The 26,212-nt window shown below is 45.0% G+C and overlaps 1 protein-coding gene across 1 annotated transcript; it reads left to right on the top strand.

Moving 5' to 3' along the window:
• The first annotated feature begins 486 nt into the window (after nt 1-486).
• LOC125547784 (ankyrin repeat-containing protein At5g02620-like) lies at nt 487-3,618 on the top strand. Its single transcript, XM_048711558.1, has 3 exons — nt 487-1,297; nt 1,991-2,517; nt 2,790-3,618. Exons 1-3 carry the CDS (start codon nt 616-618, stop codon nt 3,483-3,485), a joined length of 1,905 nt encoding a protein of 634 aa, XP_048567515.1. The 5' UTR covers nt 487-615; the 3' UTR covers nt 3,486-3,618.
• The last annotated feature ends 22,594 nt before the right edge of the window (nt 3,619-26,212 follow it).

The raw sequence follows: 26,212 nt of genomic DNA, 5'->3' as shown, positions 1-26,212 counted from the left end.
AGCCCCCTACCTCCCTTCCTCCGGTGCCCCTCTACAACCGCTCCTCTCCGTGCTCCTCCTACCGGCCACCGATGGGCCGCCAACAGAAGTGCAGTTGTTTGTAGTCACAAGCTACAAAAGACGGGGCATCATTTATTTATTTGGAGTGGCTTCTTGCACTTTTTTGTTTTGAAGGTCGTGCTGCTAATGTCGACGCACACAAACTAGCCAAATACTCACTTAGTCTCGGTCCGGGGCGCCATCTCTGGTTAGGCCAACCCCATGATCCGAGTTGTATCCCATCCATTGTGGTCTTTGATGAATAAAATTTGGCTATCCCCTCAAAAAAAAAGCTACAAAAGACGGGGCATCATTTATTTATTTGGAGTGGCCTGTTGCACGAGAGAGCATCGTGTAGCGTGTTATCTTTGACAATGCCGGCCTCTCGAGTACCACCTGTAAACCCCATTCAACAGAAGATATGCTATACTACACATGTCAAATGAATGGTATTCGTATGGTATGGACGGAGAGGATTCCTCTGACCGACTCCTTGTGAAGCATGACCCATTTCCTCCATGAATATAAACCCCCCAAAACCAGAATTAATGTCCAACTTCAACAAAAAGACGACTTATGGAACTCAGACAAGCAGCCGGCGACTTCAAGGATGATGGAAGCTCCTTCATGTGCTCCCGGCTCTACGTCGCGGCGTTCGAGAGCCGCACGCAGGAGGTCGCCGGCCTCCTGGCGGGAAGAAGCGGCGACTCACCGCCGGCAGCGCACCCAAAAGGTATCGTGGTTGATCACCATGGGCGACCATGTACGACTCAGGAGGTCACCGGAGAGGGGAACACGCTCCTGCACATCGCCGCCGGGCAGGGCAACGGAGGGCTCATCGCCGAGGTGTGCTACCACGACAGCTCCCTCATGTCCTCCGTGAACCGGGCGCTGGACACGCCGCTGCACAGCGCCGCGCGGGCCGGACACGCGGACGCCGCGGAGGCCGTCGTCCGGCTGGCCCGGGCGAACGTGGAGGAGGACGCGCTCCGCGGGATCCTCCGCGGCAGGAACGACGCCGGGGACACGGCGCTGCACCTGGCCGCGAGGCACGGCCACCGCGAGGCGGTGGAGAGGCTCATGAAGCTGGCGCCGGAGCTCGCCGCGGAGGTGGACGGCGCCGGCGTGTCGGCTCTGTACCTGGCGGTGATGAGCGGATCGGTGGACGCAGTCAGAGCCATCGCCTCGCACGGCGACGCGTCGGCCGCCGGACCGAGCTCGCAGAATGCCTTGCACGCCGCCGTTCTCCAGAGTTCAGGTTTGTTTTCTTCGCCCTTTTTCAATTGCACCAGAAAAAAAATACATGCTTCATGTCAACATCTGTGGTCAAAATGGAGGAAGGGAACACGTTGTGTTGATCAATGAGCAACTCGTAGTTTCGTACAGTTAGCCTGCTATAGTTTGTGACACCCCCGCAAAAAACAAGGTCAACTTGAATTTAAAATTTGTGGTGCCTTGCAGATCAACTTTATGTTGTTTAAAAAATACAGTATAATTCGGCAAATCGTGCCAATGAAACTGCTCCATTTGTGCACAAGATAACGCAACCCATTTGCCCATCCTAAACGTGTCCAACTTTTCCCATCCTGTGAATTTTCTTTTTTTTTCTTTGCGTTCAGGCAATCCTGAAATCAGAACACCTCCTAAAAATAAAAACAAACCCTTTGAATAATTGAATTTATTGTTATTCCAGTTCCTTGAAGTTTTGAATGGAACTTATTTTTTTAGAAAAGGAGGATGACCCCCGGCCTCTGCATCTGGAAGATGCATGCGCCCATTTTATTGATTATTCTTGAGGACCTTACAAAGTAGATCAACAATATGCCTGAATCCACCGTCATCAAATGGAACTTATATATTCCTAAGATCATCTGACATCCCTTTCCCTTCGACAACAGTTCAACAATTCTCTAAGCATAGCAAACGTAACAAACCACCCTTTCATCTGCAGAAATGGTTGACTTGCTCTTGCAATGGAGGCCAGCACTCACCAGCAACCTTGACACAAACAAGAGCAGCCCGCTGCATTTCGCCGCATCGGACGGTGACTGCTCGATCATCGAAGCGCTCTTAGCACATTCACCGCCCAGCACGGCATATCTGCAGGACAGCGATGGCATATCTGCTCTACATACCGCGGCAAGGATGGGCCATGTAGCCGCCGTCCGCCAACTGCTGGAACTATACCCTTCTTGCGCCGACATTCGTGACAACCAGGGCAGAAGCTTTGTGCATGTTGCGGCCATGAAGGGCCGCCCTTCCGTCGTGTCCTATGTTATCAAAAACAGGATGCTGGAACATCTTCTGAATATGCAAGACAAGGAAGGGAACACGCCGTTGCATTTGGCCGTGGCGGCAGGGGAGCACAAGGTCATCTCCAAGCTGTTAGCGTGTAAGAAGGTGCATACCCACATGATGAACAATGCTGGCCGGACACCATCTGATCTCATAGAGGATTCAACTGGTTTCTACTCAATGGTAATTACCCTCTTCATTTCCGATGTTTATGAGATATCTTATCTTGCAAGTACTTTCTCACAATACAAAGGGATGCATCTAGTATAAATAGTTAGTGAGATATGTGGCTCCGTTGACGCAGAGGCCGAGAGAACAATTTATTCTATGACTAAATAGATTCTTATTGTTGTAAAAAAATCAGTAATTTGTTTGCTATAATTCATGGTACTATGAAAACAAGAGACAAATACACATGGAGTTCATATACATAATGCTTATTTATGAATATGCAGATAAAGCTAGTGGTGAAACTGTATATTTCTGGAGCACGGTTCAGGCCAGAGAGGCAAGACCATATAGAGAAATGGAAGGGTCAGGATATCATGAAATGGCGAGAGACGACATCGAAAAATCTCGCAATTGTCTCCACACTCGTGGCGACAATCGCCTTCTCTGCAGCGTTCAACGTGCCTGGATCATACGGATCAGATGGAAAGGCAAATCTTGACGGGGATCGTTTCTACAACGCCTTCTTGGTGTTGGACACCATTGCCGTGACCACATCTGTGGTTGCAACAATACTGCTTATCTATGGGAGAGCTTCGCGAACAAATCGCTCCTGGATAGGCTTCATTGTTTCAATGCATTTTCTTTGGGTGGCGCTGAATAGCATGATGCTAGCCTTCTTCATGGCTATAGCCGCCGTGGTGAGCGACAAGAACCCCATGAAGATCGCATTGTCTCAGCTGATGTATGGAGGGTTGTACATCTTGATGACGCTGCTTGCAAGCTTTGCAACTCCCGGATCGTTTCTAGGTGTTGTGCGGTTTTTGGTTGGCGGTTGTTCTGAACATCTACGGCGTTCCAAAAGACGCATAAGTCGACAGTTCCCCTTTGTTGTATATTATGCCTTTAATGTGATTGTGTTCATCATTGTAAATTCAATAGTACTTGTATTAATCAGTGTCGCTGGCCGTCTGCCTAGGTAGAATGGCTCAGATCATACTGTAGTACTACTAGTTTAAACATGAGTCTTCTTAATTGCTAACATTTGTGTAATTATGATTAAGCATATTTGTGTGTGAGTTAACATTTACTTTTATACAATAGGATTTTCAGAGATCATGGTTACAAACATTGTAGAGTGAACGTTTGAAAAACAAAAATTGCTTTACACAAGTATTTATGGAGATTACTTTTGGGGGGAGGGGGGTCGCTACATCTCTCTTCAGCTATGAGCTTTGTGATGTGTCATGTCATTCACTCTACTTTACTTTCGTGTTTCCTAAACGAAAATCTCCCTTGATTTACCCAAGTGGGGGCACTAGTCCATGCATGTTTGCCCATATTCTTGTAACACCGCACAACTTAAAAGATTAGTGTAAATCTTGTGCGAGACTCATATGTGACCTTACATATTTCGTTATGATCCTACATCCATTGATGTTACCTTATGATTTCCCATGTGCATATTATTCCCTTGCACACAATTAATATTTTCACTGCAAGTCTAATGAATACCGAGGAACAATGGGCATAGCTACGCAAGATGAAGACCATGCTCACTCGACGCGGAGTAGTACACAAGGAGGCGCAATGTGGCATGGCCGTTGGGTGACGATGCCACCACACATTGCTCCTTACTTGACGTAACTAGGGCCGCACCACCCACAACATCACCGCAATGGAAATCTCTTATTCATTGCCAGGTCGGATCCCTACAGCGAAACAAACATGTGAAGGGATTGAAAATGAATATTGGAAAAAACTCAGGGTCGTGCTCGCAGAAGTACAGGGCATTCGGCTAGTTGCACTTCATTAGACTACACATAGTGGAAATAACATAAGTGATAGCATCACACATATCTAGATAAAATAGATGACGTGTCAAGTAATTAATGACAAAAAAGAGTTTGCGGTAACAATGGGCATAGCTGCGTGCAGCTATGAGCTTTGTGATGTGTCATGTCATTCACTCTACTTTACTTTTCTGTTTCCTAAACGAAAATCTCCCTTGCTTTACCCTAGTGGGGGCACTAGTCCATGCATGTTTGCCCATATTCTTGTAACACCGCACAACTGAAAAGATTAGTGTAAATCTTGTGCGAGACTTATATGTGACCTTACATATTTCGTTATGATCCTACATTCATTGATGTTACCTTATGATTCCCATGTGCATATTATTCGCTTGCACATAATTAATACTTTCACTGCAAGTCTAATGAATACCGAGGAATAATGGGCATAGCTGCGCAAGATGAAGACCATGCTCACTCGACGCGGAGTAGTACACAAGGAGGGGCCAGGGCCGTCTCAGAAATTTGGGGGCCCGGGACAAAAATCAAAAAAGGGTCCTAATTCTTTTAAACCATATAGTTGAAGAACTAATGTAAGTAAAGCATACTCTCCTTAATTATTTAACTTCAAATATGTCTGATTTGGTATAGTATTTAGGAAATATATCAAATACTAGTGGTAAAATAATAAACATGGTGCTAAAGCAGTAAACTTGTAAACTAGCCTCATTTTCTACCAAAAAGCAACATTCTTTTAGTATTTCTTGAAATGAAATCTTTGATCAAATCTTCATAATTAATCTTCTCCAAGATATCATTTTCAAGTGCTATTGTTGCCAATCCATTGAGTCTTTCTTGTGTCATAGTAGAACGCAAGTAGGATTTCGACAACTTGAGTTTAGAAAAGCTCCTTTCCGCGAATGCAACCGTCACATGAATGGTTAGCAAAATTCTGTATGCAATAACAACATTAGGATAGAGTAAGGAGCGCTTCTTCAAAAAATTCAGAATATCAAGTGGGTCCATAGATTTCTGAAGTGAGTCCTGGAGACAAAGTAGCTCCCCACACAATTAAAGTCCATCAATATCTATGTGTTATCCACTCTTAAGTGCATCTTCAAGATTAACACAAGCAGCCAACAAACTCTTATCATCCAATGATCGCAGCCTATCTGAAGTAAACAAGAAACCAAGTATATTTTTTCGTACCCTTCATACTGTTCAAATCTCGTGTTAAGTGAAACTATAGCTTGATCAACAATATGCAGAAAATAATTGACCCTAAATGACTCCTCTGCAGATTGTGAAACAATAAATGGATCATCTGCACCCTCACCAAATTGCCTTTTCCTCTTGATTTTATGCTTGGTGCGGAACTCTGGATTAATATCAATCTCCATTCCAATTTTCTTTGCATCTTCCAATGCTTTTGAAAAGCTAGTTTCTCTACTTGGTGAAGAAGGAAATCAAGCCCTTGATAGACTCAATTGTGACTTCAATAAGCATATCCTTTGACTGCAACTCTTTGCTGATCAAATTAATAGCTGATAATATTTCATACCATATGATTATTGACACTAAGAATTCAAAGCCACAAAGATCATTTTCTGCCAATGATTGAGCTTCACTACTTGTCAATGAATCTTTATCATTTTCAGCCACCTGTAGTAAAGCCTCCCTTATTTCTGGTAGTTGAATCCTTGTAGCCTTAACACTATCAACACGACTCTCCCAACGAGTAGGTGACAATGACTTGACTGTTACTCCTGTTATATTATTTTTGAGAATTAGCCATATTTTAGTAGAATTAGCAAATGTTGTACAGATGTGTTGGATAACGCCAAAAAATCGGATGCTTTACGACAAGACTTTGCCATATCACATAGTGTCAAATTTAGACTATGGCAACCACAAGCTGAATAAAAGGCTCTCCCATTTATTTCCAAAACTTTACTTTTTACCCCTTGATGTCTTCCTTTCATATTTAACCCATTATCATATCCCTGCCCTCTCAGATTACCAATATCAAGGTCAAGACTTTCCAATTCATTTTTAGAACATCAAACAATCCTTGCCTAGTGGTATCATTCACATTATCCCTCTACATCATGTCATCTTGCTTAAAGCGTTACTCTTTTATTATGAACTTAATACTCTAGATGCATGCTGGATAGCGGTCGATGTGTGGAGTAATAGTAGTAGATGTAGAATCGTTTCGATCTACTTGACACGGACGTGATGCCTATATTCATGATCATTGTCTTAGATATTCTCGTAACTATGCGCTTTTCTATCAATTGCTCGGCATTAATTTGTTCATCTACCGTAATACATGCTATCTTGAGAGAAGCCACTAGTGAAACATATGGCCCCCGGGTCTCTTTCTTATTATATTGCATCACTTTTATTTACATCGCATCTCGTTACTATTTTGTAATCTTTACTTTCCGATCTATACAACAAAAATACCAAAAATATTTACTTTACTATCTTTATCAGATCTCACTTTTGCGAGTGACCATGAAGGGATTAACAACCCCTTTATCGCATTGGTTGTAAGGTTCTTGATTGTTTATGCAGGTACTAGGTGACTTGTGTGTTTTCTCCTACTGGATTGATACATTGGTTCTCAAAACCGAGGGAAATACTTACGCTACTTTGCTGCATCACCCTTTTCTCTTCAAGGGAAAACCAACTCATGCTCAAGAGGTAGCAGAATACAGGTGCACCCGCTCTACAAATTTTATCCTGGACCCTTAGACAGTAAATATATTGATTTATGACCTATAGTAGAAAAATAACAAATAAATTAGACATTTTTTATGTGTATAAGTATGACCATCGGGCTGACCTCGCTCTCCACCCATATCTCATCTTCTAAAAGACATTCCAAATCTCGACGTGTCAAGGTTGTGTCATGGATATTCACCAACTTGGTTTTGCTAGGGAAGGACATGATGTATTCCTTCATTTAAGTAAAATTAATAGCACAGGCAGTTTCTTTTATCTCATCAGATCCATCTGAAACAACATAGACATAAGTAAAGCTTAATTGAATAAAAACTATGTAGTGGTTGTTTGTATAGCGCATGTAGAAGCTGATTCGGTGGTTGCTAATACGTGAATGCAAGGAGCTCACCTCAGCGGGTGCGATGGGCATGGCAAGCGGAGCGCGAAGGCAACAATGGCCAAGGCGCAGCATCACCGGGAGGACAGCCTTGAGGTGCTTTCCACCGGTGAGCCCGTCCCGGCTACCGTCGTTCCGCCAGTGTCTATAGCTTCTCTTCCACGACTGATGAACGTGCCCACAAAGGATCGGCCAGAGAGAGAAGAAAGAGATATATGCAGGGCCGTCAATGGGGTAGCACGAGCAACCTAGAGATTTCTTTCCTTCTATTCCACTGAACTCGGGAATTTCTTACTACATGTGACGTGCGGCCTTAACCTCCCTGCAATCTCCGTGTTGGAAATATGCCCTAGAGGCAATAATAAAATGGTTATTATTATATTTCTTTGTTCATGATAATTGTCTATTGTTCATGCTATAATTGTGTTATCCGGAAATCGTAATACATGTGTGAATACATAGACCACAACACGTCCCTAGTGAGCCTCTAGTTGACTAGCTCGTTGATCAAAAGATAGTCATGGTTTTCTGACTATGGACATTGGATGTCATTGATAACGGGATCACATCATTAGGAGAATGATGTGATGGACAAGACCCAATCCTAAGCATAGCTCAAAGATCGTGTAGTTCGTTTGCTGTAGCTTTTATGAATGTCAAGTATCATGATTGTGCAACTCCCGGATACCGTAGGAGTGCCTTGGGTGTGCCAAACGTCACAACGTAACTGGGTGACTATAAAGGTACATTACAGGTATCTCCGAAAGTGTCTGTTGGGTTGGCACGAATCGAGACTGGGATTTGTCACTCCGTATGGCGGAGAGGTATCTCTGGGCCCACTCGGTAATGCATCATCATAATGAGCTCAATGTGATCAAGTGGTTGATCACGGGATCATGCATAACGGTACGAGTAAAGTGACTTGCCGGTAACGAGACTGAACAAGGTATTGGGATACCGACGATCGAGTCTCGGGCCAGTAACGTACCGATTGACAAAGGGAATTGTATACGGATTGATTGAATCCTCGACATCGTGGTTCATCCGATGAGATTATTGTGGAGCATGTGGGAGCCAACATGGGTATCCAGATCCCACTGTTGGTTATTGACCGGAGAGTCGTCTCGGTCATGTCTGCATGTCTCCCGAACCCGTAGGGTCTACACACTTAAGGTTCAGTGACGCTAGGGTTGTTAGGAAGACTTGTATGTGATTACCGAATGTTGTTAGGAGTCCCGGATGAGATCCCGGACGTCACGAGGAGTTCCGGAATGGTCCGGAGGTAAAGATTTATATATGGGAAGTTGCCATACGGTCGCCGGAAAGGTTCGGGGGCATATCGGTATTGTACCGGGGCCACCGGAGGGGTTCCGGGGGTCCACCGGGAGGGGCCACCTCTTCCGGAGGGCCTTATGGGCTGTATGGAGAAGGGAACCAGCCCAAGTGGGCTGGGGCGCCACACCCCCCTAGGGCCCATGCGCCTAGGGTTGGGGGAAAACCCTAAGGGGGCGCCCCCTTGCTTGGGGGGCAAGCCCCCCTCCCCTTGGCCGCCGCCCCCCCTCTAGATCTCATCTAGAGGGGGCCGGCCCCCTTCCCCCTTCCCCTATAAATAGAGGGGTGAGGGGAGGGCTGCATACAACATCCAAGGCGCAGCCCCTCCCCTCCCCAACACCTCTCCTCCTCCGTAAGAGCTTGGCGAAGCCCTGCCGGAGTACTGCAGCTTCACCACCACCACGCCGTCGTGCTGCTGTTGGAGCCCTCTTCCTCAACCTCTCCCTCCTCCTTGCTGGATCAAGGCGCGGGAGACGTCCTGGCTCCGTACGTGTGTTGAACGCGGAGGTGCCATCCGTTCGGCGCTAGGATCTTCGGTGATTTGGATCACGACGAGTACGACTCCATCAACCCCGTTCTCTTGAACGCTTCCGCTCGTGATCTACAAGGGTATGTAGATGCACTCCTCTCTCCCTCGTTGCTAGATGACTCCATAGATTGATCTTGGTGATGCGTAGAAAATTTTAAAATTCTGCTACGTTCCCCAAAAGTGGCATCATGAGCTAGGTCTATGCGTAGTTACTATGCACGAGTAGAACACAAAGCAGTTGTGGGCGTCGATATTGTCTGCTTGCCGTTACTAGTCATACCTTGATTCGGCGGCATCGTGGGATGAAGCGGCCCGGACCAACCTTACACGTACGCTTACGTGAGACCGGTTCCACCGACTGACATGCACTAGTTGCATAAGGTGGCTGGCGGGTGTCTGTCTCTCCCACTTTAGTCAGATCGGATTCGATGAACAGGGTCCTTATGAAGGGTAAATAGAAATTGGCAATTCACGTTGTGGTTTTGGCGTAGGTAAGAAACGTTCTTGCTAGAAACCTATAGCAGCCACGTTAAAACTTGCAACAACAATTAGAGGACGTCTAACTTGTTTTTGCAGCAAGTGTTTTGTGATGTGATATGGCCAAAGGATGTGATGAATGATATATGTGATGTATGAGATGATCATGTTCTTGTAATAGGAATCACGACTTGCATGTCAATGAGTATGACAACCGGCAGGAGCCATAGGAGTTGTCTTTATTTATTTATGACCTGTGTGTCAACATAAACGTCATGTAATTACTTTACTTTATTGCTAAAGCGTTAGCCATAGTAGTAGAAGTAATAGATGACGAGACAACTTCAAGAAGATACGATGATGGAGATCATGATGATGGAGATCATGGTGTCATGCCGGTGACAACGATGATCATGGAGCCCCGAAGATGGAGATCAATAGGAGCAAATGATATTGGCCATATCATGTCACTATTTGATTGCATGTGATGTTTATCATGTTTTACATCTTATTTGCTTAGAATGACGGTAGCTTAATAAGATGATCCATCGAAATAATTTCAAGAAAGTGTTCCCCCTAACTGTGCACCGTTGCTAAGGTTCGTTGTTTCGAAGCACCACGTGATGATCGGGTGTGATAGATTCTAACGTTCGAATACAACGGGTGTAAGCCAGATTTACACACGCAATACACTTAGGTTGACTTGACAAGCCTAGCATGTACAGACATGGCCTCGGAACACAGAAGACCGAAAGGTCGAGCATGAGTCGTATAGAAGATACGATCAACATGAAGATGTTCACCAATATTGACTAGTCCGTCTCACGTGATGATCGGACACGGCCTAGTTAACTCGGATCATGTTATACTTAGATGACTGGAGGGATGTCTATCTGAGTGGGAGTTCATTGAATAATTTGATTAGATGAACTTAATTATCATGAACTTAGTCTAAAATCTTTACAATATGTCTTGTAGATCAAATGGCCCACTGGAACCTGAGGATCATCCTCATAGCTGCCAAGAAAGATTATGTCCTAGAAGCACCGCTAGGTGACGCACCTGTCCCAGAGAACCAAGACGTTATGAACGCTTGGCAGTCACGTGCTGATGATTACTCCCTCGTTCAGTGCGGCATGCTTTACAGCTTAGAACCGGGGTTCCAAAAGCGTTTTGAGAGACACGGAGCATATGAGATGTTCGAAGAGCTGAAAATGGTTTTTCAAGCTCATGCCCGGGTCGAGAGATATGAAGTCTCCGACAAGTTCTTCAGCTGTAAGATGGAGGAAAATAGTTCTGTCAGTGAGCACATACTCAAAATGTCTGGGTTGCATAACCGCTTGACTCAGCTGGGAGTTAATCTCCCGGATGACGCGGTCATTGACAGAATCCTTCAGTCGCTTCCACCAAGCTACAAGAGCTTTGTGATGAACTTCAATATGCAGGGGATGGAAAAGACCATTTCTGAGGTATATTCAATGCTGAAATCAGTAGAGGTAGAAGTCAAAAAGGAACATCAAGTGTTGATGGTGAATAAAACCACTAAGTTCAAGAAAGGCAAGGGTAAGAAGAACTTCAAGAAGGACGGCAAGGGAGTTGCCGCGCCCGGTAAGCAAGCTGCCGGGAAGAAGCCAAAGAATGGACCCAAGCCCGAGACTGAGTGTTTTTATTGCAAGGGAAGTGGTTACTGGAAGCGGAACTGCCCAAATACTTAGCGGACAAGAAGGCCGGCAACATTAAAAAGGTATATGTGATATACATGTAATTGATGTGTACCTTACCAGTACTCATAGTAGCTCCTGGGTATTTGATACCGGTGCGGTTGCTCACATTTGTAACTCAAAGCAGGAGCTGCGAAATAAGCGGAGACTGGCGAAGGACGAGGTGACGATGCGCGTCGGGAATGGTTCCAAGGTCGATGTGATCGCCGTCGGCACGCTACCTCTACATTTACCTACGAGATTAGTTTTAAACCTCAATAATTGTTATTTAGTGCCAGCTTTGAGCATGAACATTGTATCAGGATCTCGTTTAATTTGAGATGGCTACTCATTTAAATCTGAGAATAATGGTTGTTCTATTTATATGAGAGATATGTTTTATGGTCATGCTCCGATGGTGAATGGTTTATTCTTAATGAATCTCGAGCGTAATGCTACACATATTCATATGTGAATACCAAAGATGTAAGGGGTTGATAATGATAGTTGAAAGGATCGATATGGTTGACTAGAGGGGGGTGAATAGGCAACTACCAATTTTAGCTTTTCTTCACCAAATTAAACTTTGCATCAAAGTAGGTTGTCTAGATGTGCAACTAGGTGAGCAACCTATATGATGCAATAACAACAAGCATACAAGCAAGCAAGGGTAGAAACACTAAAGAGCTTGCACAAGTAAAGGTAAGAGATAACCAAGAGTGGATCCGGTGAAGACGAGGATGTGTTACCGAAGTTCCTTCCTTTTGAGGGGAAGTACGTCTCCGTTGGAGCGGTGTGGAGGCACAATGCTCCCCAAGAAGCCACTAGGGCCACCGTATTCTCCTCACGCCCTCACACAATGTGAGATGCCGTGATTACACTATTGGTGCCCTTGAAGGCGGCGACCGAACCTTTACAAACAAGGTTGGGGCAATCTCCACAACTTAATCGGAGGCTCCCAACAAGACCACGAAGCTTCACCACAATGGAATATGGCTCTGAGGTGACCTCAACCGTCTAGGGTGCTCAAACACCCAAGAGTAACAAGATCCGCTAGGTATGAGTGGGGTAATCGAAAATCCCTTGGTGGAAGAGTAGATCGGAGCCTTCTCAACCACTCCCGAGCAAATCAACAAGTTTGATTGGCTAGGGAGATAGATCGGGCAAAATGAAGCTTGGAGTATTTAATGGAGCTTGAGCAATAAATGGAGCTTGGGGGAGGAAGAGGTAGGTGAGAAGGAAGAAGGGGACTCCCTTTTATAGTGGGGGCAACAATCCTGTTGCCCCCCACCAACCAGCCCTACACAGGGCGGTACTACCGCTGAGAGGGGGCGGTACTACCGCCAGACCAGCGGCCGCGCCAGCCAGCGGTACTGCCGCGCTGAGGAGACTTGTAGGGAACAGATCCAACTGCGGTACTACCGCGGTGGTAGGGCGGTACTACCGCTCCAGGAACGGTACTACCGCCACTACAACCGTGACTAGTGCCGCAAAACCCGACACGAGAAAAGGACCTCTCGAATCGAGGCGGTAGGAGCCAGACTGCCCAACGGTACTATGGCAGTGGGGTCAAGGGCGGTAGTACCGCTGTGGAGCGGTACTGCCGCTTGTGACCCTTCGGCCGTAGTACCGCAGGCAGTGCGGTACTACCGCTGGGGTGAGAGAGAGAGGGAGAAGGGATCTCTCAAAGAAGCTGAGGACCAGGCGGAGGTGCCAGGCCCCCAGCGATACTACTGATTGGAGCCACGGCGGTACTACCGCTGCGGAGCGGTACTGCCGCTTGTGGCTTCTCAGCGGTACTACCACTGGGTGCACGGTACTGCCGCTTAGACCCAGACAGGACAAGGAAGAGAGGAGAGATCTCTTCAATGGATAGGAAAAGCTCGGAGGATGAGAAGCTGATGTGTACGTGATGATTCCACCCATGCAAAACCCCAGCGGACCCCCTCTTGATAGTACAGTGCCCTCTACGCAACTAGTCCACCGAGAAAGAAACGAAAGAGCTACATTGTCTTGAAATACACTCCGAGGGAAAGAAGGCGTCTCGTGCCAGGGGAGAATCTGTGAATTATTCAAAGCACAAGATTAGTCCACAAACATGTTGTCATCAATCACCAAAACTACCTTGAGAGAGATATGCCGTAACAATAGTCCCACATACTTGTGGCACTGCCGCCTTGGTCACATAGGTGTCAAACGCATGAAGAAGCTCCATGCAGATGGACTTTTAGAGTCTCTTGATTACGAATCATTTGACACGTGCGAATCATGCCTCATGGGTAAAATTACCAAGACTCCGTTCTCAGGAACAATGGAGCGAGCAACCAACTTATTGGAAATCATACATACTGATGTGTGCGATCCAATGAGTGTTGAGGCTCGCGGTGGCTATCGTTATGTTCTCACCCTCACTGATGACTTGAGTAGATATGGGTATGTCTACTTAATGAAACACAAGTCTGAGACCTTTGAAAAGTTTAAGGAATTTCAGAGTGAGGTTGAGAATCAATGTGGCAAGAAAACCAAGTTCTTGCGATCAGATCATGGGGGTGAATACTTGAGTCACGAATTTGGCACACACTTAAGAAAATGTGGAATAGTTTCACAACTCACGCCGCCTGGAACACCTCAGCGTAATGGTGTGTACGAACGTCGTAATCGCACTCTATTGGATATGGTGCGATCTATGATGTCTCTTACCGATTTACCGCTGTCATTTTGGGGCTATACTTTAGAGACTGCCGCATTCACTTTAAATAGGGCTCCGTCAAAATCCGTTGAGACGACACCGTATGAATTATGGTTTGGGAAGAAACCTAAGCTGTCGTTTCTAAAAGTTTGGGGATGCGATGCTTATGTCAAGAAACTTCAACCTAAAAAGCTCGAACCCAAGTCGGAAAAATGCGTCTTCATAGGATACCCTAAACAAACTGTTGGGTATACCTTCTACCTCAGATCCGAAGGCAAGATCTTTGTTGCCAAGAATGAGTCCTTTCTAGAGAAAGAGTTTCTCTCGAAAGAAATAAGTGGGAGGAAGGTAGAACTGTTGGGGAACGTGGTAATTTCAAAAAAATTCCTACGCACACGCAAGATCATGGTGATGCATAGCAACGAGAGGGGAGAGTGTGATCTACGTACCCTTGTAGATCGACAGCGGAAGCGTTGACACAACGTAGAGGAAGTAGTCGTACGTCTTCCCGGTCTAACCGATCCAAGCACCGTTACTCCGGCACCTCCGAGTTCTTGGCACACGTTCAGCTCGATGACGCTCCCCGGGCTCCGATCCAGCAAAGCTTCGGGGAGGAGTTCCGTCAGCACGACGCGCGTGGTGACGATCTTGATGTTCAACCGTCGCAGGGCTTCGCCTAAGCACCGCTACAATATGACCGAGTTGTAATATCGTGGAGGGGGGCACCACACACGGCTAAGGAACGATCACGAAGATCAACTTGTGTGTCTATGGGGTGCCCCCTGCCCCCGTATATAAAGGAGTGAAGGAGGGGAGGGCCGGCCCTCTCTATGGCGCGCCCTAGGGGAGTCCTACTCCCACCGGGAGTAGGATTCCCCCTTTCCTGGTCCAACTAGGAGTCCTTCCATGTAGTAGGAGTAGGAAACAAGGAAGGGGCGCAGCCCCTCCCCCTAGTCCAATTCGGACTAGGCCTTGGGGGGGCGCGCGGCCTGCCCTAGGCAGCACCTCTCTCTTTCCCGTATGGCCCAATAAGGCCCAATACTTCTCCCGGCGAATTCCCGTAACTCTCCGGTACTCCGAAAAATACCCGAATCACTCAGAACCTTTCTGATGTCCGAATATAGTCGTCCAATATATCGATCTTTACGTCTCGACCATTTCGAGACTCCTCGTCATGTCCCCGGTCTCATCTGGGACTCCGAACTCCTTCGGTACATCAAAACTCATAAACTCATAATATAACTTTCATTGAAACCTTAAGCGTGCGGACCCTACGGTTCGAGAACAATGTAGACATGACCGAGACACGTCTCCGGTCAATAACCAATAGCGGGACCTGGATGCCCATATTGACTCCTACATATTCTACGAAGATCTTTATCGGTCAGACCGCATAACAACATACGTTGTTCCCTTTGTCATCGGTACGTTACTTGCCCGAGATTCGATCGTCGGTATCCAATACCTAGTTCAATCTCGTTACCGGCAAGTCTCTTTACTTGTTCCGTAATACAGCATCCCGCAACTAACTCATTAGTTGCAATGCTTGCAAGGCTTATGTGATGTGTATTACCGAGAGGGTCCAGAGATACCTCTCCGACAATCGGAGTGACAAATCATAATCTCGAAATACGCCAACCCAACATGTACCTTTGGAGACACCTGTAGAGCTCCTTTATAATCACCCAGTTACGTTGTGACGTCTGGTAGCACACAAAGTGTTCCTCCGGCAAACGGGAGTTGCATAATCTCATAGTCATAGGAACATGTATAAGTCATGAAGAAAGCAATAGCAACATACTAAACGATCGGGTGCTAAGCTAATGGAATGGGTCATGTCAATCAGATCATTCAACTAATGATGTGATCCCGTTAATCAAATAACAACTCTTTGTCCATGGTTAGGAAACATAACCATCTTTGATTAACGAGCTAGTCAAGTAGAGGCATACTAGTGACACTCTGTTTGTCTATGTATTCACACATGTATTATGTTTCCGGTTAATACAATTCTAGCATGAATAATAAACATTTATCATGATATAAGGAAATAAATAATAACTTTATTATTGCCTCTAGAGCATATTTCCTTCAGTCTCCCACTTGCACTAGAGCCAATAATCTAGATCACATCGCCATGTGATTTAACATCAATAGTTCACATCTTTATGTGATTGGTTCACATCTCCATGTGACTAACACCCAAAGGGTTTACTAGATTCAATAATCTAGTTCACATCGCTATGTGATTATGACCCAAAAAGTGATCATGTTTTGCTTGTGAGAGAAGTTTAGTCAACGGGTCTGCCACATTCAGATCCGCATGTATTTTGCAAAATTTCTATGTCAACAATGCTCTGCATGGAGCTACTCTAGCTAATTGTTCCCACTTTCAATATGTATCCAGATTGAGACTTAGAGTCATCTGGATCAGTGTCAAAACTTGCATCGACGTAACCCTTTACGATGAACCTTTTGTCACTCCATAATCGAGAAACATATCCTTATTCCAGTAAGGATAATTTTGACCGCTGTCCATTAATCTACTCCTAGATCACTATTTTACTCCCTCTCTTAACACAGTGTATGGTATACAATAGTTCTGGTACGCAGCACGGCATACTTTATAGAACCTATGACTGAGGCATAGGGAATGACTTTCCTTCTCTTTCTATCTTCTGCCGTGGTCGGGATTTGAGCCTTACTCAACTTCACACCTTGTAACACAGGCAAGAAACTCTTTCTTTGACTGCTCCATTTTGAACTACTTCAAAATCTTGTCAAGGTATGTACTCATTGAAAAACTTATCAAGCGTCTTGATCTATCTCTATAGATCTTGATACTCAATATGTAAGCAGCATTACCGAGGTCTTTCTTTGAAAAACTCCTTTCAAACACTCCTTTATGCTTTGTAGAATAATTCTACATTATTTCCGATCAACAATATGTCATACACATATACTTATCAGAAATGCTGTAGTGCTCCCACTCACTTTCTTGTAAATACAGGCTTCACCGCAAGTCTGTATAAAACTATATGCTTTGATCAACTTATCAAAGCGTATATTCCAACTCCGAGATTCTTGCGCCAGTCCATAGATGGATCGCTGGAGCTTCATATTTAGTTAACACCTTTAGGATCGACAAAACCTTCTAGTTGCATCGTATACAACTCTTCTTTAGTAAATCCATTAAGGAATGCAGTTTTGTTTATCCATTTGCCAGATTTCATAAAATGCGGCAATTGCTAACATGATTCGGACAGACTTAAGCATAGATACGAGTGAGAAAATCTCATCGTAGTCAACACCTTGAACTTGTCGAAAACCTTTTGCGACAATTCTAGCTTTGTAGATAGTAACACTACTATCAGCGTCCGTCTTCCTCTTGAAGATCCATTTATTTTCTATGGCTTGCCGATCATCGGGCAAATCCATCAAAGTCCATACTTTGTTCTCATACATGGATCATATCTCAGATTTCATGGCCTCAAACCATTTCGCGGAATCTGGGCTCATCATCGCTTCCTCATATTTCGCAAGTTCGTCATGGTCTAGTAACATGACTTCCAGAACAGGATTACCGTACCACTCTGGTGCGGATCTCACTCTGATTACCTACGAGATTTGGTAGTAACTTGATCTGAAGTTACATGATCATCATCATTAGCTTCCTCACTAATTGGTGTAGTAGTCACAAGAACAGATTTCTGTGATGAACTACTTTCCAATAAGGGAGATGGTACAGTTACCTCATCAAGTTCTACTTTCCTCCCACTCACTTCTTTCGAGAGAAACTCCTTCTCTAGAAAAACTCCGAATTTAGCAACAAAAGTCTTGCCTTCGGATCTGTGATAGAAGGTGTACCCAACAGTCTCCTTTGGGTATCCTATGAAGACATATTTCTCCGATTTGGGTTTGAGCTTATCAGGATGAAACTTTTTCATATAAGCATCACAACCCCAAACTTTAAGAAACGACAACTTTGGTTTCTTGCCAAACCACAGTTCAGATTGTGTCGTCTCAACGGACTTAGATGGTGCCCTATTTAACGTGAATGCAGCTGTCTCTAATGCATAACCCCAAAACGATAGTGGTAAATCGGTAAGAAACATCATAGATCGCACCATATCTAATAAAGTACGGCTATGACATTCGGACACACCATTATGCTGTGGTGTTCCAGGGGGCACGAATTTGTGAAACTATTCCACATTGTTTTAATTGAAGACCAAACTCGTAACTCAAATATTTGACTCCGCGATCAGATCGTAGAAACTTTCATTTTTGTTACGATGATTCTCCACTTTACTCTGAAATTCTTCGAATTTTTCAACTGTTTCAGACTTGTGTTTCATTAAGTAGATATACCCATATCTGCTCAAATCATCTGTGAAAATCAGAAAATAATGATACCCGCCACAAGCCTCAATATTCATCGGACCACATACATCAGTATGTATGATTTCCAACAAATCTGTTGCTCGCTCCATTGTTCCGAAGAACAGAGTCTTAGTCATCTTGCCCATGAGGCATGGTTCGCAAGCATCAACTGATTCATAATCAAGTGATTCTAAAAGCCCATCAGCATGGAGTTTCTTCATGCGCTTTACACCAATATGACCTAAACGGCAGTGCCACAAATAAGTTGCACTATCATTATTAACTTTGCATCTTTTGGTTCAATATTATGAATATGTGTATCACTACGATCCAGATCCAACAAACCATTTTCATTGGTGTGTAACCATAGAAGGTTTTATTCATGTAAACAGAACAACAATTATTCTCTAACTTAAATGAATAACCGTATTACAATAAACATGATCAAATCATATTCATGCTCAACGCAAACACCAAATAACACTTATTTAGGTTCAACACTAATCCCGAAAGTATAGGGAGTGTGCGATGATGATCATATCAATCTTGGAACCACTTCCAACACACATCGTCACTTCACCCTTAACTAGTCTCTGTTTATTCTGCAAATCCCGTTTCGAGTTACTAATCTTAGCAACTGAACCAGTACCAAATACCGAGGGGTTGCTATAAACACTAGTAAAGTACACATCAATAACACGTATATCCAATATACCTTTGTTTACCTTGCCATCCTTCTTATCCACCAAATACTTGGGGCAGTTCCACTTCCAGTGACCAGTCCCTTTGCAGTAGAAGCACTTAGTCTCAGGCTTAGGATCAGACTTGGGCTTCTTCACTTGAGCAGCAACTTGCTTGCCGTTCTTCTTGAAGTTCCCCTTCTTCCTTTTGCCCTTTTCTTGAAACTAGTGGTCTTGTCTACCATCAACACTTGATGTTTTTCTTGATTTCTACCTTCGTCGATTTTAGCATCACGAAGAGCTTGGGAATCATTTCCGTTATCCCTTGCATACTATAGTTCATCATGAAGTTCTACTAACTTGGTGATGGTGACTAGAGAATTCTGTCAATCACTATCTTATCTGGAAGATTAACTCCCACTTGATTCAAGCGATTGTAGTACCCAGACAATCTGAGCACATGCTCACTAGTTGAGCGATTCTCCTCCATGTTTTAGCTATAGAACTTGTTGGAGACTTCATATCTTTCAACTCGGGTATTTGCTTGAAATATTAACTTCAACTCCTGGAACATCTCATATGCTCCATGACGTTCAAAACGTCTTTGAAGTCCCGATTCTAAGCCATTAAGCATGGTGCACTAAACTATCAAGTAGTCATCATATTGAGCTAGCCAAACATTCATAACGTCTGCATCTGCTCCTGCAATAGGTCCGTCACCTAGCGATGCATCAAGGACATAATTCTTCTGTGCAGCAATGAGGATAAACCTCATATCACGGATCCAATCTGCATCATTGCTACTAACATCTTTCAACATAGTTTTTCACTAGGAACATATCAAAACAAACATAGGGAAGCAACAACGCGAGCTATTGATCTACAACATAGATATGCTAATACTATCAGGACTAAGTTCATGATAAATTAAAGTTCAATTAATCATATTACTTAAGAACTCCCACTTAGATAGACATCCCTCTAATCTTCTAAGTGATCACGTGATCCAAATCAACTAAACCATAACCGATCATCACGTGAAATGGAGTAGTTTTCAATGGTGAAGATCACTATGTTGATCATATCTACTATATGACTCACGCTCGATCTTTCGATCTCAGTGTTCCGAGGCCATATCTGCATATGCTAGGCTCGTCAAGTTTAACCTGAGTATTCTGCGTGTGCAAAACTGGCTTGCACCCGTTGTAGATGGACGTAGAGCTTATCACACCCGATCATCACGTGGTGTCTGGGGACGACGAACTTTGGCAACGGTGCATACTCAGGGAGAACACTTTTATCTTGATAATTTAGTGAGAGATCATCTTATAATGCTACCGTCAACCAAAGCAAGATAAGATGCATAAAAGATAAACATCACATGCAATCAATATAAGTGATATGATATGGCCATCATCATCTTGTGCCTGTGATCTCCATCTCCGAAGCACCGTCATGATCACCATCGTCACCGGCACGACACCTTGATCTCCATCGTAGCATCGTTTGTCGTCTCGCCGATCTTATGCTTCCACGACTATCGCTACCGCTTAGTGATAAAGTAAAGCATTACATCGCAATTGCATTGCATACAATAAAGCGACAACCATATGGCTCCTGCCAGTTGCCGATAACTCGATTACAAAACATGATCATCTCATACAATAAAATTTAGCATCATGTCTTGACCATATCACATCACAACATGCCCTGCAAAAACAAGTTAGACGTCCTCTACTTTGTTGTTGCAAGTTTTACGTGGCTGCTACGGGCTTAAGCAAGAACCAATCTTACCTACACATCAAAACCACAACGATAGTTTGTCAAGTTGGTGCTGTTTTAACCTTCGCAAGGACCGGGCGTAGCCACACTCGGTTCAACTAAAGTTGGAGAAACTGTCACCCGCAAGCCACCTATGTGCAAAGCACGTCGGGAGAACCGGTCTCGCGTAAGCGTACGCGTAATGTCAGTCCGGGCCGCTTCATCCAACAATACCGCCGAACCAAAGTATGACATGCTGGTAAGCAGTATGACTTATATCGCCCACAACTCACTTGTGTTCTACTCGTGCATATAACATCAACACATAAAACCTAGGCTCGGATGCCACTGTTGGGGAACGTAGTAATTTCAAAAAAATTCCTATGCACACGCAAGATCATGGTGATGCATAGCAACGAGAGGGGAGAGTGTGATCTACGTACCCTTTGTGGACCGACAGCAGAAGTGTTATGACAACGCGGTTGATGTAGTCGTACGTCTTCACGGCCCGACCGATCAAGCACCGAAACTACGGCACCTCCGAGTTCTAGCACACGTTCGGCTCGATGACGATCCCCGGACTCCGATCCAGCAAAGTGTCGGGGAAGAGTTCCGTCAGCACGACGGCGTGGTGACGATCTTGATGTACTAATGTCGCAGGGCTTCGCCTAAGCACTGCTACAATATTATCGAGGCCTATGGTGGAAGGGGGAACCGCACATGGCTAAGAATATGATCACGTGGATCAACTTGTGTGTCTCTGGGGTGCCCCTGCCTCCGTATATAAAGGTTCAAGAGGGGGAGGCCGGCCGGCCATCATAGGGCGCGCCAGGAGGAGTCCTACTCCCTCCGGGAGTAGGACTTCTCCCCCAATCCTAGTTGGAATAGGATTCGCGAGGTGGGAAAAGAGGAAGAGAGAAGGAGGGGGGCGCCGGCACCCTCTCTCCTTGTCCTATTCGGACTAGGGGGGAGGGGCGCGCGGCCCAGCCCTGGCCGCCTCTCCTCTTCTTCCACTAAGGACCACTAAGGCCCATATAGCTCCCGGGGGGTTCCGGTAACCTCCCGGTACTCTGGTAAAATCCCGATTTCACCCGGAACACTTCCGATATCCAAACATAGGCTTCCAATATATCAATCTTTATGTCTCGACCATTTAGAGACTCCTCGTCATGTCCGTGATCACATCCGGGACTCCGAACAACCTTCGGTGCATCAAAACATATAAACTCATAATATAACTGTCATCGAAACCTTAAGCGTGCGGAGCCTACAGGTTCGAGAACAATGTAGACATGACCGAGACACGTCTCCGGTCAATAACCAATAGCGGGACCTGGATGCCCATATTGGCTCCTACATATTCTACGAAGATCTTTATCGGTCAGACCGCATAACAACATACGTTGTTCCCTTTGTCATCGGTATGTTACTTGCCCGAGATTCGATCGTCGGTATCCAATACCTAGTTCAATCCCGTTACCGGCAAGTCTCTTTACTCGTTCCGTAATACATCATCCCGCAACTAACTCATTAGTTGCAATTCTTGCAAGGCTTGAGTGATGTGCATTACCGAGAGGGCCCTGAGATACCTCTTCGACTATCGGAGTGACAAATCCTAATCTCGAAATACGTCAACCCAACATGTACCTTTGGAGACACCTGTAGAGCACCTTTATAATCACCCAGTTACGTTGTGACGTTTGGTAGCACAGAAAGTGTTCCTCCGGCACACGGGAGTTACATAATCTCATAGTTATAGGAACATGTATAAGTCATGAAGAAAGCAATAGCAACATACTAAATGATCGGGTGCTAAGCTAATGGAATGGGTCATGTCAATCAGATCATTCAACTAATGATGTGATCCCGTTAATCAAATGACAACTCTTTTGTCCATGGTTAGGAAACATAACCATCTTTGATTAACGAGCTAGTCAAGTAGAGGCATACTAGTGACACTCTGTTTGTCTATGTATTCGCACATGTATTATGTTTCCGGTTAATACAATTCTAGCATGAATAATAAACATTTATCATGATATAAGGAAATAAATAATAACTTTATTATTGCCTCTAGGGCATATTTCCTTCACCAACATCAATGAGATGTTCGAACAACTCAAAGGTGCCCAAGTATTCTCCAAGCTTGATCTCCGTATGGGTTATCATCAGATTCGAATCCGTGAGCAAGATATTCCCAAGACGGCTTTCAGGACAAGCTATGGTTCATATGAATACACTGTCATGTCTTTTGGCCTCGTCAACGCTCCTCCGACGTTCTCTCGCATGATGAACTTCATCTTCAACGCCTACACCAATGACTTCGTTTTGGTCTATCTCGACGACATTCTGGTTTTCTCGAAGAACAAGGAAGATCATGCCAAGCACTTGCGTTTGGTTCTTGATAAGCTGAGGGAACACCAGTTCTACGCCAAGTTCTCCAAGTGCGAATTTTGGCTCGATGAGGTTCTTTATCTTGGGCATATCATCTCTGCCAAGGGCATTGCCGTGAATCCTGAGAAGGTGTCTGCAATTGTGAATTGGGAACCTCCTCAGAACGTGAAGCAACTCCGTAGCTTCCTCAGTCTCGCAAGCTACTGCCGAAGATTCGTTGAAAACTTTTCTAAGATCGCGAAGCCTCTCTCAAACCTTCTCCAGAAGCACGTCAAGTACGTTTGGTCTCCGGAGTGTGACATTACTTTTAACACTTTGAAAGAGAAATTGATCACTGCTCCAGTTCTGACTCCGCCTGATGAATCCAAGCCGTACGAGGTCTTTTGTGATGCCTCCCTCCAAGGTCTTGGCGCAGTGTTGATGCAAGAGAAGAAAGTTGTTGCTTATACCTCTCGCCAGTTGAAGCCTAATGAGAAGAACTACCCCACTCATGATCTCGAGTTGGCGGCAGTTGTGCATGCTCTTTTGACTTGGAGACATCTCTTATTGGGAAGAAAAGTGGATATTTTCACTAATCACAAGAGTCTCAAGTACATCTTCACCCAGCCTAATCTCAACCTCAGGCAGACTCGATGGGTCGAAATGATTCAAGAGTATAATCCGAGTATCGAGTATACTCCAGGAAAGGCCAATGTGATTGCTGACGCATTGAGAAGAAAGGCTTACTGCAACAGTCTGATTCTCAAGCCTTATCAACCCGAGCTTTGTGAAGCTTTCCGAAAACCTAATCTGCAAGTTGTTCCTCAAGGTTTCCTCGCCAACCTTCAAGTCTCTCCTACCTTAGAAGACCAGATTCGCCAAGCCCAGCTTCTTGACGCTATGGTGAAAAAGGTGAAGATTGGGATTGCCAAGAGCCAACCCAAGTACAAGTGCTACCGCCTTGATGACAAGGACACTCTCTTCTTCGAGGATCGTATTGTTGTGCCCAAAGGTGAACTTCGTAAAGTGATCATGAACGAGGCTCACAATTATCTCCTCTCCATCCACCCTGGGAGCATGAAGATGTATCAAGACCTCAAGCAGACTTCTTGGTGGACTCGAATGAAGCGTGAGATTGCTCAATTCGTGAATGAGTGTGATGTCTGCAGAAGAGTGAAGGCAGAACACCAAAGGCCAGCTGGTCTCCTCCAACCTCTTGCCATTCCAGAATGGAAGTTTGACCACATTGAGATGGACTTCGTGACTGGGTTTCCAAAGTCCAAGCGTGGCAATGATGCTATATTCGTTGTCATCGACAAACTCACCAAAGTGGCTCACTTTCTGCCTATCAAAGAGTCAATCACTGCAGCTCAATTGGCGGAACTCTATACCTCTCGATTGTCTCTCTGCACGGTATTCCTCAAGTGATCTCTTCAGACCGTGGCAGCATCTTTACCTCCAAGTTTTGGGATTCTTTTCAGAAGGCCATGGGCACCAACATCCGCTTCAGCACAGCTTTCCATCCTCAAACTAGCGGTCAAGTCGAGCGTGTCACCAGATTCTTGAAGATATGCTCAGGGCTTGTGTGATCTCCTTCGGCATGAAGTGGGAGGAAGGTCTTCCTCATGCTGAATTCTCCTACAACAACAGTTTTCAAGCAAGTTCGGGCAAGGCCCCTTTTGAAATTCTGTATGGCAGGAAGTGTCGTACCCCTCTCAACTGGTCTGAAACCGGTGAACGTCAACTTTTGGGAAATGACTTAATCACAGAGGCAGAAGAAATGTGCAAAGTCATTCGTGATAACCTCAAAGCAGCCCAATCCCGTCAGAAGAGCTACTATGATAGTAAGCACCGTGATTTAGCTTTCGAAATCGGAGATCATGTTTACCTCCGCGTCTCTCCTACGAAAGGTACTTGTCGCTTCGGTATCAAAGGGAAGCTTGCCCCCAGATACGTGGGACCTTTCAAGATTGTCAACAAGAGAGGTGACCTTGCCTATCAACTCGAGCTTCCTTCAAACTTTGCAAATGTTAATGACGTGTTCCATGTCTCTCAGCTTCGAAAGTGCTTCAAGACGCCTGACCGCACCGTCAACTTCGAGGACATTGAGCTCCAAGAAGATCTCTCTTATCGTGAGCACCCAGTTGCTATTCTTGAAGAGACTGAACGCAAGACTATCAACAAGTCAATCAAATTTCTCAAAGTCAAGTGATCACACCATTCCGACCGTGAAGCTACCTGGGAACGCGAGGAGCACCTCTGTTCTGAATACCCGGCGTTCTTTCAGTCCTAGATCTCGGGACGAGATCCTTTCGTAGTGGTGGAGTGTTTGTAACACCCCGGATGTAACTTACCCAACTTGTATCCAACTCTTGCCGTTTCCGGCCTTAAGTTATTTTATTTTCTCGGGTTCGGGTCTTTGTCTCCGTGTGTTGTTATCATTGTCATGCATCTCATATCATGTCATCATGTGCATTGTATTTGCATACGTGTTTGTCTCATGCATCCGAGTATTTTCCCCGTTGTCCGTTTTGCATTCCGGCGCTTCGTTCTCCTACGGTGGTCATTTCTACCTTTCTTTCGTGTGTGCGAGTTAAACATTTCCGGATTGGACCGAGACTTGCCAGGCGGCCTTGGTTTACTATCGGTAGACCGCCTGTCAAGTTTCGTACCATTTGGACTTAGTTTGATGCTCCAACGGTTAACCGAGGGACCGAAAAGGCCTCGTGTGTGTTGCAGCCCAACACCCCTCCAATTTGGCCCAAAACCCACCTAAACCTGCTCCATCACCTAGAGCGTTCGATCACGATCGCGTGGCCGAAAACCGTGCTAAATTTGGAGCTCCCTAGCTCCTCCAAACTCTATA

The sequence above is a fragment of the Triticum urartu genome, chromosome 3 (assembly GCF_003073215.2).
Source record: "Triticum urartu cultivar G1812 chromosome 3, Tu2.1, whole genome shotgun sequence".
NCBI classification, from domain to species: domain Eukaryota; kingdom Viridiplantae; phylum Streptophyta; class Magnoliopsida; order Poales; family Poaceae; genus Triticum; species Triticum urartu.
This window is presented reverse-complemented; position numbering and strand designations above follow the sequence as displayed.

Excerpts from the sequence above, each read along its gene's own strand:
- LOC125547784 (XM_048711558.1), top strand. The coding sequence starts at position 616 with ATGGAACTCAGACAAGCAGCCGGCGACTTCAAGGATGATGGAAGCTCC. Across the intron at positions 1,298-1,990 it reads CGCCGTTCTCCAGAGTTCAG|AAATGGTTGACTTGCTCTTG; the intron begins GTTTGTTTTCTT and ends TTTCATCTGCAG. Across the intron at positions 2,518-2,789 it reads CAACTGGTTTCTACTCAATG|ATAAAGCTAGTGGTGAAACT; the intron begins GTAATTACCCTC and ends ATGAATATGCAG.